The 20,549-nt window shown below is 41.4% G+C and overlaps 1 protein-coding gene across 4 annotated transcripts in view; it reads left to right on the forward strand.

Moving 5' to 3' along the window:
* The window catches only part of LOC121571975 (rho guanine nucleotide exchange factor 2), a 75,997-nt gene that overhangs the window by 25,752 nt on the left and 29,696 nt on the right, over nucleotides 1–20,549 (forward strand). Inside the window, exons 1-8 of one of the 4 annotated variants that reach the window (XM_041883802.2) lie at nucleotides 9,538–9,850; nucleotides 14,176–14,338; nucleotides 16,277–16,344; nucleotides 16,633–16,696; nucleotides 17,027–17,159; nucleotides 19,176–19,285; nucleotides 19,609–19,752; nucleotides 20,098–20,348. In XM_041883802.2, coding sequence (XP_041739736.1) covers nucleotides 9,788–9,850; nucleotides 14,176–14,338; nucleotides 16,277–16,344; nucleotides 16,633–16,696; nucleotides 17,027–17,159; nucleotides 19,176–19,285; nucleotides 19,609–19,752; nucleotides 20,098–20,348 — 996 coding nt within the window. In that variant the 5' untranslated portion in view covers nucleotides 9,538–9,787. Of the gene's footprint in view, nucleotides 1–9,537; nucleotides 9,851–12,530; nucleotides 12,592–14,175; nucleotides 14,339–16,276; nucleotides 16,345–16,632; nucleotides 16,697–17,026; nucleotides 17,160–19,175; nucleotides 19,286–19,608; nucleotides 19,753–20,097; nucleotides 20,349–20,549 lie in introns of those variants that run through there. The other 3 variants (XM_045221981.1, XM_041883800.2, XM_041883801.2) reach the window with 3 other exon arrangements.

The raw sequence follows: 20,549 nt of genomic DNA on the forward strand, positions 1-20,549 counted from the left end.
CTACATAGATATTGTTTGAAGACATAAATACTCATGGATCAGTCAGTCAAATAAATAAATAACTGTTAGCCACACTTACCCTAGTTTCCCATTCCCTCAGTTGCATTACAGTATTTGAGTAAAAGTATTTTAAAACGTTTCGAAATTGAAAACCAAAATGTGTGTTTCTTATTGGACAAATCCAGGTAATCCCTCCTCAGTTTAGTTTCTTCTGTTTAGTGCCTAATAAACACAACCCAGTCTTTCCTGTAGGCCCCTAAGACTTCATAATCACACCCACTTTAGTACAGCAGTAGCCATTCAATGAAAAGTATTTGAAAAGCATTGGTAGCACGGCACCAGGGTGTACAGATCTGCTAGCTTTTATAGGGTGTGTCTTGAGTGTTTTTGTTTTAAGAGCTAGCCAATATCTGGAACATGCTAATCAAAGCCACTGATTACTTAAATTGAGTGTCAGCTAATTAAGCCTAATTTGGAGTCAGATTGTGACACCTGCGTGACTGGTTTTGGAGAACCGCTTTAATGTGTGTGTGGTGTGTGTGCATTCATGCATGTGTGCTTTGTACAAGTATCTTGTTGTTGTTAAGGAACTAAGCAGGGGCCATCATTTCATGGTGGTCTAATAAGCTAAATACACGCACGCACACAGACGCACGCACACATTAACATACAGGATGTAATGCAACTAAGGGCATTACCAACTGCTCCTGTACAACCAATAATATCATAATACTGTTCAGTAGCTGGCGATGTTTGTTTGAGTTTGACATCTCTAGTAGATGTTCCTTTGTAATGTGATAGGTGTTCACAGTTTATTTCCTTTGTGCTGAAATGTTAAGAGGTCGACCGTAGGGAGCAGAAATCTATTGAAGACCGATGTAGCACACACATCTGTACAACATTTGTTAGGGCTTGAGTGTTTTTATTTTTTATCTTCGCTCTTCGTGTGTGTTCATGCGCAAGTGCCTTCAGGAAGTAATCATACCCCTTGACTTATTCCACATTTTTTTGTTACAGCCTGAATTCAAAATTGATTAAATATTTTTTATTTTCTCACACACCTACACACAATACCCCATAGTGCCAGTGAAAACCATGTTTTTATAAATGTTTGCACATTTATTGAAAATGAAATACAGAAATATCTCATTTACATAAGGATTCACACCCCTGAGTCAATACATGTTAGAATCACCTTTGGCAGCGATTACAGCTGTACGTTTTTCTGGGTAAGTCTCTAAGAGCTCTGCACACCTGGATTGTACAATATTTGCACATTATTATTTAAACAATTCTTCAAGCTCTGTCAAGTTGGTTGTTGATCATTGCTAGACATCCATTTTCAAGTCTTGCCATAGATTTTAAAGCAGATTTATGTCAAAACTGTAACTAGGCCACTCAGGAACATTCAATGTCGTCTTCGTAAGCAACTTGTGTATATTTTGCCTTGTGTTTTAGGTTATTGTCCTGCTGGAAGGTGAATTTGTCTCCCAGTTGACAAAACCAGGTTTTCCTCTAGGACACGTGTCAAACTCATTCCACCGAGTGCTGAGTGTCTGCAGGTTTTTGCACCTCCCTTGTACTTGATTGATCAAGTAAGGTCACTAATCAAGTTTTTTTGCAGACAGGCCTTGTGTAGCCAATGTCACCTGGTTGTCTAGGTCTTAATTGAAAGGAAAAACAAAAAACCTGCAGACACTAGGCCCTCAATGGAATGAGTTTGACACTCCTGCTCTAGGATTTTGCCTGTGCTTAGCTCTACCGTTTCCTTTTATCCTAAAGAAACTCCCTAGTCCTTGCCGATGACAAGCATACCCATAACATGATGCAGCCACCACCAAGCTTGAAAATATGAAGAGTGGTAGTCAGTGACGTGTTGGATTTGCCCCAAACATAACACTTTGTATTCAGGACATAAAGTTAATTTCTTTGCCACATCTTTTGCAGTTTTACTTTAGTGCCTTATTGCAAAGAATATGCATGTTTTGGAATATTGTTTATTCTGTACAGGCTTCCTTTTCACTCTGTCATTTGGGTTATTATTGTGGAGTAACTACAATGTTGTTGATTCATCGTCAGTTTTCTCCTATCACAGCCTTTAAACACTGTAACTGTTTTAAAGTCACCATTGGCCTCATGGTGAAATCCCTTAGCGGTTTCTTTCCTCTTCAGCAACTGCGTTAGGAAGGATGCCTGTAGCTTTGTAGTGACTGGGTGTATTGATACACCATCCAAAGTGTAATTAATATCTTCACCATGCTCAAAGAGATATTCAATGTCTGCTTAATTTACCAATAGGTGCCCTTCTTTGCGAGGCATTGGAAAACCTCCCTGGTCGTTGTGGTTGAATCTGTTTGAAATGTACTGCTCGACTGCGGGACCTTCCAGATAATTGTATGTGTGGGATACAGATATAAAGTAGTCTTTCAGAAATTGTTAAACACTTATTGCACACAGTGAGTCCATGCATCTTATTATGTGACTTGTTAAGCATATTTTTACTCCTGAACTTATTTAGTCTTGCCATAAAAGGGGTTGAATACTTATTGACTCAAGACATTTCAGCTTTTCATTTGTAATTAATTTGTTTAAAAAATCTAAACATTATTCAATATTGACACAAAATCTCAATGTAATCTATTTTAAATTCAGGCTGTAACACAACAAATTGAGGAAAAAGTCAAGGTGTGAATAATTTCTGAAGGCACTGTGTGTGTGTGTCTTTGCGCAACCATGTGTCCATACATCTGTGTGTTTTTGAGAAAGTATTGTGTATGAATTCACTATAGGTGAGTATGCAATGTGTGGGTATGTCACAATGTGTGTGTCAAAGAGCAAGTCAGTGCACCAAATACTCGATCTGATGTTTTGTAGGTACGGTCGTCCACCACTCTGCCCCCTCCTCTCTCCTGTAGCCTCCCTCTCCTATCCTCTGTTCTGTCATATTTCTGGATTGCAACAGAGAACAAATGTAAGGCTAATTCAAACAAGCTACTCACAATACCAGTGCTCTCTCCTGTTGCTACATTATCACACTATGAAACACATTCAAACAAACACACCTATGTGGTTATTTTGTCCTGGTCTCCCTGTGCTGGGCTGAATGACAGGGTTTGTGGGTAAAGGTTCTCAGCATCTGGTCATTATCTCACCGGAGCAGGAGCATATCTGTCCATGGAGACACCTACGCGGTGCTGACTCAGAATACAAACAAACTTGCATTGGTTCTCACACACAGTCACACAGGCACACACACATTTCTCCACAAAGCGGTCTGGCTCAGCAGCGAAGCGGTAACCCACAGCAACGCTCTGGTCTCATGCCGACCAAAATTTACCAGAGCTGTGGAGGGAGAGGACTGATAGAGGCAGCACAGTCAAACGTGTCACTCTGTCAGTGTCTGCCACCGCCCCGTAACATCTCCTTTAAAATCAAGAGGACCCTTTCACTCCCACGCAGACTCCCTAAGATAAAGCCTTTTAAAAGGTGACAGTACAGAGCCCGTGGGTGAGTGGTAACACTCCCGTCTCTTGACACATGTATGTGTATAACCCTGACGACTGGGGTTCAATCCCTGCGTCCTTCAAGAGGCTGACATACACTGAGTATACAAAAGATTAAGAATACCTGTTCTTTCCATGACGTAGACTATCCAGGTGAAAGCTATGATCCCTTATTGATGTCACTTGTTAAATCCTCTTCAATCAGTGTAGATGAAGGAGAGGAGACAGGTTAAAGAAGGATTTTTAAGCCTTGAGACATTAATTGTGTATGTGTGCCATTCAGAGGGTGAATGGGCAGGACAAAATACTTAAGTGACTTTGAATGGGGTAGTAGGTGCCAGGCGCACCGGTTTGTGTCAAGAACTGCAACGCTGCTGGGTTTTTCACGCTCAACAGTTTCCTGTGTTTATCAAGAATGGTCCACTACCCAAAAGACATCCAGCTAACTCTTTTTAATTTTTTTTTTTACAAATAATCCTGACCATAACAACCAAAGTATCACGTCTTCATCTCATCATGAAAAGTACGTCTGTACTTGTTTGTAACAGAGACCAACCAGAAAATTGTCATTAAGATGTTTTTTTTTAAGAGTTCCAAAGAGGTTCTTCGGCTGTATCCATAGGATAATATTTTTTGGTGTCAGGTAGAACCCTTTTAGATTCCATGTAGAACCACCTGTGGAAAGAGTTCAAGATGGAACCCAAAATAGTTTTACCTGGAACCAAAAGGGGTCTCCTATGGGGACAGCCCAATAACCCTTTTAGGTTCTAGATTGCACTTTTAAAAAATGTTTTTATTGTAGGCAGCACCCGTTACTAGGCTGTTACCATTCTCCTGGCAGTTATAAACTTTGCGAGGCTTGTCACTTCGCCCATCTCTTCGCATAGCCCACCACTAACGGTAGCTAACTCTGTTCCGTACGTATGTGAGCAACCGTGGCATTCAAACGAGGCTGCAATGAAAACTAATGGGACTGTAGTGACTGTGTTGGCATCAAAATCCGGGGTGTGAACTAAGTTTCAATTCGGGGTTGATGGTATTGGAGAAAAGTTGAAAAAAGTGATTTTTTTTAGCGCCTCCCTAAAAACCCTATTCAAATTTGACACAAACCTTCAAATAGGTATGTAATGAGACATTATATAAACTCTTTATAGTGTTTTATTAAAATTTTAGAGGTGATAAATTGGACAAATTGGGTGAAAAAAGCCAGTTCCCCACAAGACATAGCTCCCCCTTTCACTATGACGCAGTAGCTTTCGCTTCCCCACCCGCCATTTTTAAAAAGACCGGCGGAGCTCCATTGCTTTCTTCAATCATGCAGAGACGGGCAGCATGAAGGTCTCGTCATTGATTTTGCTGGAAAGGGGAAAAATTGTGCTTTACAATGGTATTAATATTACAGTTGACCTGGAAGTATTACGTTTTTGGGCGCTAAAATAAGGTCAAATGTACGGAACAGGGGGATGTACAAAAGTGTGTTAGCTACCTTTTTAAGCATTTACTGTTTTCTAAACCACAACTGGATGGATCCATAAATAATTACTGTGGGAATGAATGTCACTGAATGATGAAAATATTGGAATAAAGTGGGCTAATGCAGTTGAAGGCATGCATCAAATTGTTGCTTACTGAAACTGCCAAAGTAACCTAATCGTTATAATACATTTTAAGCAATAGCCTACCCGCAGTGGTCAACGATATGACAATTTCAGCACAGTTTTGATTGGGACAGCGCCTTCACGCTACTTTGAGACAAGCATGGGGATTAGTCTTGATGAATCAATGTCAGATTTTTGTTTTCACTGAGTCTCGGTTGGTTATTGGTTATAAGCTACATTAGGCTGTGGAAATGTTAGCTAAGTTGAGGTGAGTGCATGCTCATGATCGTCTTGTCTAGTTAACTCATTTATTAGCACTGATCAGAAAATCTTGCCAGCATGTTATGTAGCTTAACAATGAAATGTTTTGCTCTTCACTCTCAGTTGCTTAGTAGCCTAGGCCTACTCTTGACCAAAAGCCTGTGACTTGTCTGATCAATCAATGTGATTTTGTTTCTCTGTATATTTGGTTGATTGGTCTCTCGCTGGGCAAATAAGTGGCGGTGGTAGACCTATAGCTCATCTATTTGTTTGCTCGTCTGTCACTGATAAGAAACATTTAGTATGCAATAATTTAGCCTAAATCAGGTGTAGGGCTATTATTTTGCTCGATGGTGTACATGCAACTCTAAAAGCCAGTGGATGTTGTAAAATATGAACACGAAACACATGCTTTTGAAAATATTGATTTTCTATCGGTATCATGATGAAGATACTCTTAATGTAAGACCCTATGTCTGCTCCATAACTAAGTGGAGTAGGAAAGCGATAATATGTAGATTAAAAAAGCATGGGCTTGGGCTCTGTTTTCAAAATATCTATTTTTTTGTTATATGACAGTGGTTCCACGTTCCCGTGACATAAGTTGTGTGGGAAAAATATGTTCTTTCTATTTTATTCTGTTAAATTCTTACTATAAAATGTGTTGACTTTGATCAGGGTAAGTGTGTATTGTCTGTTTTTTTAAATTAACAAAATATCAAACTATTGATTTTAATTTGCATTTGGACCTGCCTAAACAAATTAAAAATGGATTTCTTTGTGATGGTATATGTTCAATAAATGTACTAAAACAGACGCTCACCCACATCGACCCATGCCTTCTCCCACTCCTAAACTTGCTGGCATGTGTATGGGAGGTATACAACACTTATCCAGGCAAGAATGTGGTAAAAATTGGACTGTAAGGATTACCTGATAAAAATATATATATACAGTGGGGAGAACAAGTATTTGATACACTGCCAATGTTGCAGGTTTTCCTACTTACAAAGCATGTAGAGGTCTGTAATTTTTATCATAGGTACACTTCAACTGTGAGAGACGGAATCTAAAACAAAAATCCAGAAAATCACATTGTATGATTTTTAAGTAATTAATTTGCATTTTATTGCATGACATAAGTATTTGATACATCAGAAAAGCAGAACTTAATATTTGGTACAGAAACCTTTGTTTGCAATTACAGAGATCATACATTTCCTGTAGGTCTTGACCAGGTTTGCACACACTGCAGCAGGGATTTTGGCCCACTCCTCCATACAGACCTTCTCCAGATCCTTCAGGTTTCGGGGGCTGTCGCTGGGCAATACGGACTTTCAGCTCCCTCCAAATATGTTCTATTGGGTTCAGGTCTGGAGACTGGCTAGGCCACTCCAGGACCTTGAGATGCTTCTTACGGAGACACTCCTTAGTTGCCCTGGCTGTGTGTTTCGGGTCGTTGTCATGCTGGAAGACCCAGCCACGACCCATCTTCAATGCTCTTACTGAGGGAAGGAGGTTGTTGGCCAAGATCTCGCGATACATGGCCCCATCCATCCTCCCCTCAATACGGTGCAGTCGTCCTGTCCCCTTTGCAGGAAAGCATCCCCAAAGAATGATGTTTCCACCTCCATGCTTCACGGTTGGGATGGTGTTCTTGGGGTTGTACTCATCCTTCTTCCTCCAAACACAGCGAGTGGAGTTTAGACCAAAAAGCTCTATTTTTGTCTCATCAGACCACATGACCTTCTCCCATTCCTCCTCTGGATCATCCAGATGGTCATTGGCAAACTTCAGACGGGCCTGGACATGCGCTGGCTTGAGCAGGGGGACCTTGCGTGCGCTGCAGGATTTTAATCCATGACGGCGTAGTGTGTTACTAATGGTTTTCTTTGAGACTGTGGTCCCAGCTCTCTTCAGGTCATTGACCAGGTCCTGCCGTGTAGTTCTGGGCTGATCCCTCACCTTCCTCATGATCATTGATGCCCCACGAGGTGAGATCTTGCATGGAGCCCCTGACTGAGGGTGATTGACCGTCATCTTGAACTTCTTCCATTTTCTAATAATTGCACCAACAGTTGTTGCCTTCTCACCAAGCTGCTTGCCTATTGTCCTGTAGCCCATCCCAGCCTTGTGCAGCTCTACAATTTTATCCCTGATGTCCTTACACCGCTCTCTGTTCTTGGCCATTGTGGAGAGGTTGGAGTCTGTTTGATTGAGTGTGTGGACAGGTGTCTTTTATACAGGTAACGAGTTCAAACAGGTGCAGTTAATACAGGTAATGAGTGGAGAACAGGAGGGCTTCTTAAAGAAAAACGAACAGGTCTGTGAGAGCCGGAATTCTTACTGGTTGGTAGGTGATCAAATACTTATGTCATGCAATAAAATGCAAATGAATTACTTAAAAATCATACAATGTGATTTTCTGGATTTTTGTTTTAGATTCCGTCTCTCACAGTTGAAGTGTACCTATGATAAAAATTACAGACCTCTACATGCTTTGTAAGTAGGAAAATTATTGTTCTCCCCACTGTATATATATGATGTATTTTTTTATATGCAACATACCGTGAATCCAATGTGAAAGAAGTAAAAGAGAGAGTGCTAAAACTGCTGTGTGGAAGGCCGCCCACAGAACAATCTGTCCTCTTTAACTCCCACCCTTCTAATGGGCGGTTATATTTATCAGTTGCCTGGAGAGAGATTGGGAGAGCGATACAGTTAGATTTAAAGAGCCGAGAAAATTTACATTTTAGTCATTTAGCAGACGCTCTTATCCAGAGCGACTTAGTTAGTGAGTGCATACATTTTTTCATACTGGCCCCCCGTGGGAATCGAACCCACAACCCTGGCGTTGCAAGCGCCATGCTCTACCAACTGAGCTACAGAGGAGGCCTCTATGGCGCGAGAGAGCGAGCGATGCCATGAGATGGAGACAGTTGAGAGAACTGAAAGAGGGAATGAATTCGAAAAGTAAATGTTAACAAGAAAAGTGCTTCCTCACCTTTTTGAAAGGTATTGTATAAAAGCTATAACAGACTGAAGTCCTGATTCATCAATAGCCCTATTGGTAATTTTAAAAACACTTCTCAAACAAATTTGTAGCGCCAGTCAGTCACACTCCCTTTGTTCGTTGCGTGTTAGCTAATAGCTACTCAAGTCCAGTTTGAACAATAAACTAATTATACTTCCCCCAACCATATGAGTGCTGGATCGTGTTCATTAGGTCATGCAACAGAAAATGTTTTAAAACCAAATGCAATATTTGCAAAGGAAAATGTTTTAAAACCAAATGCAATATTTCTTATTGGGCAAGTCCAGGTACTCCCTCCCTGTTTCCGTCCGTTTTCTTTCATTTGGTTAATAAACATAACCCAGGCATGTAGAGTTGGCAACAGATGTTGAGGCAGCATTGCCATGAGACTGTAACCATTAGCCTCTCCTCAAAATGTCCCTCCATTTTGGCTACCACTCCCCACTCACCCAACTCACTTTACATTTCTTACAGCTTCAAAGTTTATGCTGTCATTTTCAGCCCACATTCCTCCATAGAAAATGTTTAAATGAGAATGACATGATCAAAACATGCTATTTTAATTTGAGATTGTTATCAACAATGCATTTACAACTCATATAACATGTCCATATGAATTGACAAGGCATTGATTATAGCATAGCCTATGTCTTCAGTTGTCTTGACCTCATTGGAAGTGGTCCCTCAGTGTAAGTTGGTCATGCATTTCTCTGCTTTTCCAAAGCTATTTAGCTATTACATGTGACATTGCTGTCATCTTATTTCAACACATTTGTGACTTTGATTTCTGGCTATTTATGGAATATTATTAGCCTATGCTTGTCCATTTATCTGGCATTGTGTGTGTGTGTGTGTGTGTGTGTGTGTGTGTGATCTATTATATTTATTTATGTATTTACATTTAGTGACCTCTCCCTCAATCTCCATAATACCAGAATTGTACCAGAAAGAGTTCAACACTTTTCTTGATTTACTTCCATCCATTTTTTTCTCTGTGCTAGCACAGCGCATTGAGTGGTACCACAGAATTAAGAGAAAGAGAGGCTGGTTCTGAAACTATGAAACCTCCTCCAGTAGGCGTGATTCCGGATAATCTGAAGTGCAAAAAAACTACTGAATTTCCTGTATGAGAAAGTCGCCTCTTGCGCAGCATCAGAGACCGAACCGTTGGACTAGGGATACAGAGAAGTTGTACGCTCTATTTTGTAAAGGTGTTATAGTTTGGCTATTACATTTACCCTAGCCATATAATCATAGAACTACTTTAGCATTAACCTCTCAGGGAAGAACAAAACAGGCAGATATTTGGAGTTGCTGCTTGACAGCCACAAGCGCTTTGCCTTTAAAAGGATTTATTATCGTACTGGAGAGGAAGGGACCCGATTCTCACCATGTCCAGAGTCGCAGATCTGTCAAAAATTCGACAAGAGAGAATGAGAGATATTAGTTTACGGGTGAGTAGATGTATTTGGAGGCTTGCTATTACTGATAACGTGTTACTGGCAAACTTCTGACAAGAAAAGTGAAATGCGCAAAAAGCAAGTGTTTCTAGAGCATCTGTACATACGACTAATAAAACGTAACTTGTAGATGTCATTTTAGAATGGGAGACATTATCTTACATTTGGTTATAATGATAACGTTTAGATTGCTATAATCATTGCAGAAACATGGAGGCTATTTTTCAGGAAGTTTGCGCAATATGGAGATACTTTACAAAAGCAAGCGGGGCGCTTGGCAATGATGCAGCCCGTATGGCAATGATGCAGCCTGTATGGCAATGATGCAGCCCGTATGGCAATGATGCAGCCCGTATGATGAGAACTGGTTTGGGTACGCTGGAAGCTTCTACTGTTCATCACCTTTTTCTGTTTGGGCATGATTCTCCAGGCACCCAGAGGTGTTGCCACATACTGGAAAGCCAACATAGTCACTGGAAGTAACAGTTTCCATATTTGCAGTTTTCCAAGTAGGCTATATCTAGGCCTATGAGACACAGCTAAAATAACTTATGTTTGTAAGTTTTACTATTTTGATTAGTGTAATATTTAATTAGTGTAAAATTTCTAATTGGAAGAAGCATCTGTCTTATCTGTACAGTATTCGTTTTTTTCAGAATGACATATGAACGTTATACACCATAGGCTACAACAACAAAACAACAGTGCAGCATGCTCTTATCGTGCCAGCCTGCAATATTAAAATATGACGTGTGTACCATTTTGCCTTCCTATTAGACTGATACAGCAGGTACTGATTCAATGAGTAAATATGCTCTACTGTACAGCACTGATCTAGGGTTGCATGTGTGGATGTTTGATTTGATCAAGATCCTGTGTGCAATAGCAATGTGTGTGCGTGTGCGCTGGTTTCAGGGAGTGAGGACTGAATGTGCCCTTATTTTTTTTTTAATGTAGTGATCTTGTGTGTAAGGGAGGACTATATGCATTTGCGCTCAGTGTGTGTTTGACTATAGCAATGGTTGCCATAGAAATGCCACTGTTGGTGTGATAGTATCTGCTTTCTCTGGCACAGTGGATGGCTGAGAACCTTGGCTTGCCAGCGCCATATAAACATCACTTTCCTGCATTGGGGTGTATGGGCGCGCATGTTGTGTGTATTTATTGAACGTGAACATAGTATTGGGGTCAGTGCCACCAAATCTATTGGACACTCATACACTACTACAAACTGGACAGTTAGAGGCTTTGCGTGGTCAACACAAATTCAGGAGACACCTATGCTTCAAGTAATTTTGCTGGTGTCCTCAGTTCAAATTACACATCGACTCCACTACACTAATCAGACCTGAGTTGAAATAGTATTTGTTTTCTCTCAAATACTTTGTTTCACAGAGCCTGCTTGGAGTGCCATATGGGTGGGGTTTGTACTTTCGGGAGTATTCTTTTGGTTTCTTTGCACCAGGCAAGGTCAAGCAATCAAGTATTTGAAGAAAAAAAACATCTGAACCCAGGTCTGTCCCTAATAAAGGCTGATAAACACTGCCCTAGTATATCAAAGTCAATATTGTTTTACTGAAACGCTTATTACAACCCCTGCTGTTGATGTTTTAAACCTTATTTGCTTTGTCTAGTCCCTAGCACTCCTACACACCCTTGTAATTTGAACCCTGATTAAATAGTAACGTTCCAGGTACAATTAGTGACCAGAGTAAAAACCTTCATCACTATGTGATTCCATATTTTATTATTTTGATCGGTATTGCTACCGGTATGTATGGTTGGTGGTTGTGTTGAACTTAACCAAACAAAATAGGAATACTTCCTACAGTACAGGAGTGAGGTGGGAGGGAGCTATTGCAGTCTATAGCACACAGGGGAAACTGTAGGCGTGAATGTGTTCGAACGAGAGGGCCGAGGGCGAAGGACAAAGCTCGAGAGTTAGAAATAAAGTGAGGGAGAAGGAGTGAGTGAGAAAGAGAGGGATGGATGGAGAAAGATGGTGTGTGTGAGATACAGAGAGAGAGGGAGGGAGAAATGGAGGATATGACTTCCCGTAGAGCGCAATGACCTGAGTTGTGTGTTCAGGTTGAGGGGATAAAGAAAATGTCACATCAGAATCTGATCCAGAGGCAGCCACTCTCTCTCTCTCACACACACTAGTCAATATTAGACTGACTCCCCGTGATCTTTTGTCCTGTATGGTATGTCGTTCAGGGAGACTAAACTTGAATCCACCTCAGGCTCTGATTTGCCCAGCATCACTCCAGAGGAAAGAAACCAGGTTACAGGGCCACCTCAATCCACACAGCAGTTACAGATCAGTCATTAATCTGGAGCATACGCACACACACACACATTTGATGTCACCGCACATACCAACACACAGGAAACATGGATATTTTAGGAAACACACATACACACTGTATAATAGAGGTGTGAAACATACTTTGTGTTGTGTGTGTATTTATCAGTGACTCGGTGAAGTAAACCGGTGGAATCCCGTGTCTTTCTCAGTGTTATATGTCCTGACACCTTTTAATGACAGCACAAACTAACTTCAGCTAAAACAGCGTTTTTAGGGAGGACGTCTAGATCTGCCTGTCTCTATCTCACCCCATCTATTCTTTCACTCCCTTATGTATTGCTCACTTTAGAACCTAAGCCAATTCTTGTCCAGAGTCGCAGATCTGTCAAAAATTCGACAAGAGAGAATGAGAGATATTAGTTTACGGGTGAGTAGATGTATTTGGAGGCTTGCTATTACTGATAACGTGTTACTGGCAAACTTCTGACAAGAAAAGTGAAATGCGCAAAAAGCAAGTGTTTCTAGAGCATCTGTACATACGACTAATAAAACGTAACTTGTAGATGTCATTTTAGAATGGGAGACATTATCTTACATTTGGTTATAATGATAACGTTCCAATTCTACAGCACTAGGCTGTATATTGAGAGAAGAGGAGCGTGCAAAAAGAGAGCGAGAGAGAGAAGGAAGTGTGCTTTTGCCTCTGATGCATCAGAAATGACTAATTCTAAACTTCGTTGGTATAGTTCTTGTTGTTTTCCTGTAAAAATGTTAGTGCTTTGCATAGCTGCATCAAAATAACATTTGACTTTGACCAGCAATTAGGGACAGTGCAGATGTAGAGGTTTTCGAAGTCAACCCTGAATTTCATGGGTCATCACTGAGGTGCTGATGCTAAAATGTAACGGTAGTATTGGCAAATGTTAACTTTTGGACATCACTATGCCAACTGCTGCTATTTTGAACGTGTCTCTCTTGCAAAATACATTTATCTCAATGGGACAAACCTATATAAATAAAGGTTAAATAAAAAAACTAAACTGTACAAGTAGTCTCTGGATGGATTCAGAGCAGTGTTTCTCAACTCCTGTCCCCGCAACCCACATTTTTGTTCCAACCAAGCCCTAACACACAATTCAACCTGATGTGATGAATCATCGACTCATTAAGTCTTGTTTTGTCAACCAGACAATTTATCAGGTGTGTTAGTGCTGTGTGGAAAATGAGATTGTGGAAAACACCATGGCGGTCATTGTCTAGACATTTACAACTTGGAAATATTATTATTATGACATGGCAAACTACAGAGTATTTGATTTTGTGGAATGTTATACAGTCAATCTGGCTAGCATGGGTTCCTGTTTTATTGTAAAGTTCATGTGATCATCACAAGGCGTCCTCCAATTTTCTTTTCAATAGCATCCTCCAACCGAGAAAAGAGACAGAAGGCAATGATAGAGAGAGTGGGAGGTAGTGAGTGAGAAGGTGGAGAAAGACAGTGAAAATGCAGACCCACATCTATTGTGTTTCATTATAGGTCTCTCTCATTCATATATATATATATATATATATATATATATATATATATATATATATATATATATATATATATATATATATATATATATATATATATGGATATATATATGGATGGATGGATGGATGGATAGATAGATAGATGTATGAATAACTTCCTCTGCTGGTCATCGCTGTCAGAAAATTCTAACTGGTTCTAAATGCTCTTACTTTTACAGTGACATTTTGGTTTTGAGACCTACCCATACATACTGATCTCACACACAATCAAGTCTCATGTAGTCCCTCTTTTGCCGCTGTTGCCCTAGCAACAGCTCACCCTGCACACTTTAGCCATTAAAGAGGAAGCCTCCTCTGTCTACTTCCTGTGCAGGATGGCAACAGACAAAAGGCTCTGACCTGTCCACCTTATGTCAACGGTGCCAGTGTATGTCATCAGTGCATTCTGTTTCTCTCCTTTTTCATTTCCTCCCAGAATAAGGAGAAAGAGCGCATGAGGGAGAGGGAGAAAGAGGCGCGGGAAAGGGAGGCGCGCTACAGCAACGGGCACCTCTTCACCTCCCTCACCGTGTCGGGGACCACCCTCTGTTCAGCGTGCAACAAGAGCATCACTGCCAAGGAGGCCCTCAGCTGCCCAAGTGAGTGGTGCTGCTGCTACTACTACTACTACTACTACTACTGCTACTACTACTACTACTACTACTACTACTACTACTACTACTACTACTACTACTACTACTACTACTACTACTACTACTACTACTACTACTACTACTGCTACTGCTACTGCTACTGCTACTACTACTGCTACTACTCCTACCACTACCACTACTGCTACTACTACTACTACTACCACTACCACTATTACCACTACACACACACAGCACCCATATATAGTGTCCCTTAACTGCCCCAGTAAGCCTTGCCTACACACCACATCCTTCAGATACAGGCCTCAGCTACACAAAAAGAATACCTCAGCAAACCACAAAGCACCTCAAAAACGTACCATACCCTGTACCTCTAAAACCCTAACATGCTTTAAAATAATGCAGCATAATTTATCAGAACATACATTGTCACATCACTGGCAGAATATCGGGGCACTACCAAAGGGAACAATCTACACAATCTATACCATTCCTTTACAACCAAATCAACCTGTTAACTCTCCAAACAAGCTACAACACAGTAATAAACTACAATGTGACTATGAATTCCGTTAAAGTAGTTAGATTATGGACATTGATCTACATGCAGTCAGATAATGGGTGAGAGTTGGAGATGGGGAGCTTCACACCAACTCAAAAACACCTGTCCACTGTCATCGTCACAGCCACATTGGCCTAGAAGGAGCTGCAGCCCAATGTGTTTTCATTATATTTGATTTAACTTACATTAGATTGTGGTGGAATACATTTGGTTTGGGTCTTATGCTTAGTATTACTTTTTTAAATATGTAAATAGTAGGAATACATTTTGCCACACAGTTCACACACACGTACAGACCCAGTCCTGCTCGTGTCACACACACCCACTCCCTTTCCTGTTATGCCGTGAGCCAGTGCACCTCCCCTACTTCACTTTTTCTGCTGTTAGCATTTCTTCACTGTCTTTCTCAACCAAACCTGATGCAGTTTTTCAGACAGAGGGTTGGTCACAGATAACAAACAGACCCTGTGTTGTGTCAGGATTGCATGCCCCTGTTCAGATAATAGTCCCGCTGTTGTCAGAACTGTGCAACCTGTGCTGGCCCTGCACCAGGCTCTGCTCTGATATCCCACTGCTAACGTAGCCAGGCGCTAACTCAGTTCCTTGCAGGCTCTTCCTATTTTGAAGGGGAGTTATAGGTCAAAGGTCACTTTTTTTGTTTTTTTCTTACAGCGTTCAAATTCCTAATACTCAATTATGAACTACGGAAATGAGTAAACGGTAATACTTAGGGGTTGGGAAGGATGTCCTGAATACCATGGATGCTAGAACACTCACCAGACTTTGTTTGACTTGATTTCACGGCACCAAATCAAACAGGTGATAGCAAAAACAGTCTTCACTCAAAATATTGTCTTAAAAGATATCTTTAAATTCATTTTTTACTGCAACAGGGAGTCAGGATTGCCTTCTTCAGTGTGTAAGCCTACTAAGTAAGCTTTAAGTCCAGATTTGGGTCAGACAAGTGTTAAGGGTGGGCGGTGGAGGAGCAGTGGAACTGAGTTAGAGGGTTCCAAAACACCCCTGGGTCTCCTCCCCTCCGCCAGTTGTCTGAACCCTAACTTCCTGTTCACAAACCCTGCACAGGAAGTCAAACTGATTTAAAACAATGGCCACAAACGAGGCAGGGGGGATAAGTGCAAGATGCAGGAGATGAAAAGAGATGTGGGAAGAGAGAGTGAGAAAGAGAGGGAGATGCTCACCATATATTCAAAGTGTCTCCATATTCGATAAAGGTTGACATATAAAATAGAGGGTCAAAATATAAATATAGGGTAGGGGGGACATTGAGAGTGAGAGCAGAGTGGGAGAGGAGAGAGAGAAAATAGTTGAGTGAGTCTCTTGTGTGTTCATTTTTCTCACAGCCTGCAGTGTCACCATCCACAACCGCTGTCGAGACACGTTGCCCAACTGTGCCAAAATGAAACAGAGGGTAAGAGATGATAATACTGAATAAATATATAGGAAAATATATTGGAAGTATATAGTTTTCATACAATTCCATACCATATAATATATACAATAAACATTAGACTTGTGCATTTCCATGACACATAAAATGAAGGGAATTGCACAAGAAATACACATTAATGAATTGTGTAATATATGGATATTTGCCTTTTGATATGCTGTCTGTATATTGCAACCTTATTCTACTACATATACAAGTATGTAATAATAAGTGGTATATGATATTAAACTGTACTGTATGTAACCACAGCAACAGAAGATGGCTCTCATGAGGAACAACTCAGCTCTGCAGAACGTGACCCTTCGTACTAAAAGTGAGTACATGCAAACACACACACGTGCGCACACACGCTACACACTTCGAATTCTTTATTACATACGCGAAGGAAAACTTATTTTTCACTATTGGACTAGAATGTAATAACAATGTCAGTTTTGCAATTGAGCAAGAGTTGTTATAGTTTCACTTTTAAACCCCTTAATTGCATCTGTGGAGACTCTTTTTTCACTGAGAGTTTTCCTTTTACGTTATTCCACTATATTTCTCCTCCTCTTCCCCTTCCTCCTCTATTCCCTCCTCTTCTTCCTTCCCCTCTTTCTCCTACTCCTCTTCCCCTCCTCCTCCTTTATCTACTCCTTGTTAGCCCCCATGATGAGGGAACGCCCCAGCTCAGCCATCTACCACTCTGACAACCTCCGCCAATCCCTGCTGGGCTCGCGCCGTGGACGCTCCGGCCTTTCCCTCTCCAAGAGCGTCTCCACCAATAACATTGCAGGGTGAGCCCCGCCACCGCCTGCTCATTGGCCAAAACAGAAAAAGGGGGATGGTACGAGGGAAACCACAGGCAATCTTGTCCTTGACATTAATAGTGGCATCATGCCTATATACAGTACCAGACAAAAGGTTGGACACACCTACTCATTCCAGGGATTTTCTTTATTTTTACTGTTTTCTACGTTGTAGAATAATAGTGAAGACATCAAAACTATGAAATAACACATATGGAATCATGTAGTAACCAAAAAAGTGTTAAATAAATCAAAATATATTTTATATTTGAGATTCTTCAAAGGAGCCACCCTTTGCCTTGATGACAGCTTTGCACACTCCTGGCATTCTCTCAACCAGCTTCAACAGGAATGCTTTTCCAACAGTCTTGAAGGAGTTCCCACATATGCTTAGCACTTGTTGGCTGCTTTTCCTTCACTCTGCCGTCCGACTCATCCCAAACCATCTCAATTGGGTTAAGGTTGGGGGATTGTGGAGGCCAGGTCATCTGATGCAGCACTCCATCACTCTCCTTCTTGGTAAAATAGCCCTTACACAGCCTGGAGGTGTGTTGAGTCATTGTCCTGTTGAAAAACAAATGATAGTCCCACTAAGCCCAAACCAGATGGGATGGAGTATCGCTGCAGAATGCTGTGGTTGCCATGCTGGTTAAGTGTGCCTTGAATTCTAAAAAGATCACAGACAGTGTCACCAGCAAAGCACCCCCACACCATAACACCTCCTCCTCCATGCTTTACGGTGGGAACTACACATGCGGAGATCATCCTTTCACCCACAGCGTCTCACAAAGACACGGCGGTTGGAACCAAAAATCTCAAATTTGGACTCCAGACCAAAGGACACATTTCCACCGGTCTAATGTCCATTGCTCGTGTTTCTTGGCCCAAGCAGGTCTCTTCTTATTATTGGTGTCCTTTAGTAGTGGTTTCTTTGCAGCAATTCGACCATGAAGGCCTGATTCACACAGTCCCCTCTGAACAGTTGATGTTGAGATGTGTCTGTGACTTGAACTCTGTGAAGCATTTATTTGGGCTACAATTTCTGAGGCTGGTAACTCTAATGAACTTATCCTCTGCAGCAGAGGTAAGGAAAAGCAGCCAACAAGTGCTAAGCATATGTGAGAACTCCTTCAATACTGTTGGAAAAGCATTCCAGGTGAAGCTGGTTGAGAGAATGCCAAGCTGTCGTCAAGGCAAAGGGTGGCTATTTGAAGAATCTCAAATATAAAATATGTTTTTATTTGTTTAACACTTTTTTTTGGTTACTACATTATTACATTTGTGTTCTTTCATAGTTTTGATGTCTTCACTATTATTCTACAATGTAGAAAATTTTAAAAATAAAGAAAAACCCTTGAATGAGTTGGTGTGTCCAAACTTTTGACTGGTACTATATATATATGTATGTATGTATATATGTATGTATGTATGTATGTATGTATGTATGTATGTATGTATGTATGTATGTGTTTATATTTTGTGTGTGTATATATGGTGTTTTATCAGTTTTGGTTTGGTCTTACAAGGTTCAGACATGTATAATAGCTATCAGCAGTTGATGATAGAGGAGCAATGGCAGTTTACGTTCTACTGAATGTGTGAACTAGCATGTTTACCTACACATGGCATATGCCTCATCTCTATGTGTATGTGTGTCTCAGGACATAAGCATGAATAGTAATATTCACAGTGGCTCATACATTGGTGCGTTTTGTGATTTTGTACCATTGTAATCGTGTGTGTCTGTGTATCCAAATGCATGGATGGGTGTGTGTGTGTGTGTGTGTGTGTGTTTTGTCTCTGCTTGTCCTCTGTGTGATTGTATCTATATCACCGTTTCTTTCTTTTTTGGTTTTCTGTGTACTCATACATATTTATGTGGATGGTTTCTGTGTGCGTGTGTGTATACCGTACCTGCATGTTTCTTGGTGCATGTGTATATATGTGTATTTGTATTTTTGTCCTGGTATGTATGTGTGTGTCCTCGTCCATGCTTCTGCATAGGAACCTGAATGATGACTCTCCCTTGGGGCTGCGCAGGATCCTGTCCCAGTCCACAGACTCGCTCAACTTCAGGAACAGAGCCATGTCCATGGAGTCGCTCAACGACGAGGGTAAGACACAGTGATGTGGTTGGGACTGACTGGGATTGAATGTGGGACATTTGTGCTCCGTATTTGCTACTGATCTTAAGCCTAGGCGCACAGATTGTGTAGCATATGCAAGTCTTTGGGTCTGGGACAAGGTTGCATCCATTACATAGGGAAAGCCTCAGGGATATTGGCAACTGTCATGTCCATGTCTACATTGAAAGTGTTGTAAGAAAAAAGGATTGATTGTCAGGAGAGACTTTAGAACTGTGAACATTTGAGGCATTGATGGTCTGTTTTAGTCCATTTGTTGTTTATGCTGGATGAATGTTGTTTTCCTCTCTCAGGGGAAGTGTATTACACCTCCATGCTGGAGGAAATGGAGATCGAGGGGCGGGATTTTGAGGCAGACTCATGGAGCATGGCGGTGGACTCAGGCTACCTGCAGACGCATCGCAAAGACATCATCAAGAGGCAGGATGTCATCTATGGTGAGAGCAGTGACATGCACTTGAAACTCTTTCCCTTTGTGGTGAAAAGGCCGTGGGCTGGGCAATGAAAAAGTGGCAACTGGAGGGGGCTACTTTTTTCAGATCATGGCCACAATCCACTACTGTTGTGCTTTGAGCAAGGTACTTAACCCCGACATAGCTCCAGGGGTGCAGTTGACCCTGTGCCTCCTCCCAAATTGTAATGTGTGTTCTACGTGTTTCTGGCAGGTTATGAACAGAGCAAAAAAATGAATTTTATTTCGCCTGATGGACAATCAAAGTTGTATTCTATTCTATACCCATGTTACATGATCGACTCTATCTTTGCGTTTCTGTTTTCCTCAGAGTTGATCCAGACAGAGCTGCACCATGTGCGGACGCTGCGCATCATGGAGCGGGTGTTCTGCCAGGGCATGCTGGAGGAGGTGCAGCTGGAGCCGGGCGTGGTGCACGCCATCTTCCCCTGCCTAGACCGTCTCACCGCCATACATGGCCGCTTCCTGACACAGCTGCTTACCCGGCGCAACCACAGCCTACAGCCTGGCAGCACCTACAACTTCACTATCCACCAGCTGGGAGATGTGCTGCTGGAACAGGTAGACAGACCTGGAAATTATACCCACTGCCTTATGTGATGTATACATTTACCATCCTAGTGGATCATTCATTCTTTGCAAGACCTGAGAAACTATCTGGCCTTGATGGTCATATGTAATCTTAACTACACTGTACAAACAGAGGAGTATGGGCCTCCCCTGGTTCCTCTCGAGGTTTCTTCCTTCTAGGGAGTTTATCCT

This window comes from Coregonus clupeaformis, chromosome 8, assembly GCF_020615455.1.
Source record: "Coregonus clupeaformis isolate EN_2021a chromosome 8, ASM2061545v1, whole genome shotgun sequence".
NCBI classification, from domain to species: domain Eukaryota; kingdom Metazoa; phylum Chordata; class Actinopteri; order Salmoniformes; family Salmonidae; genus Coregonus; species Coregonus clupeaformis.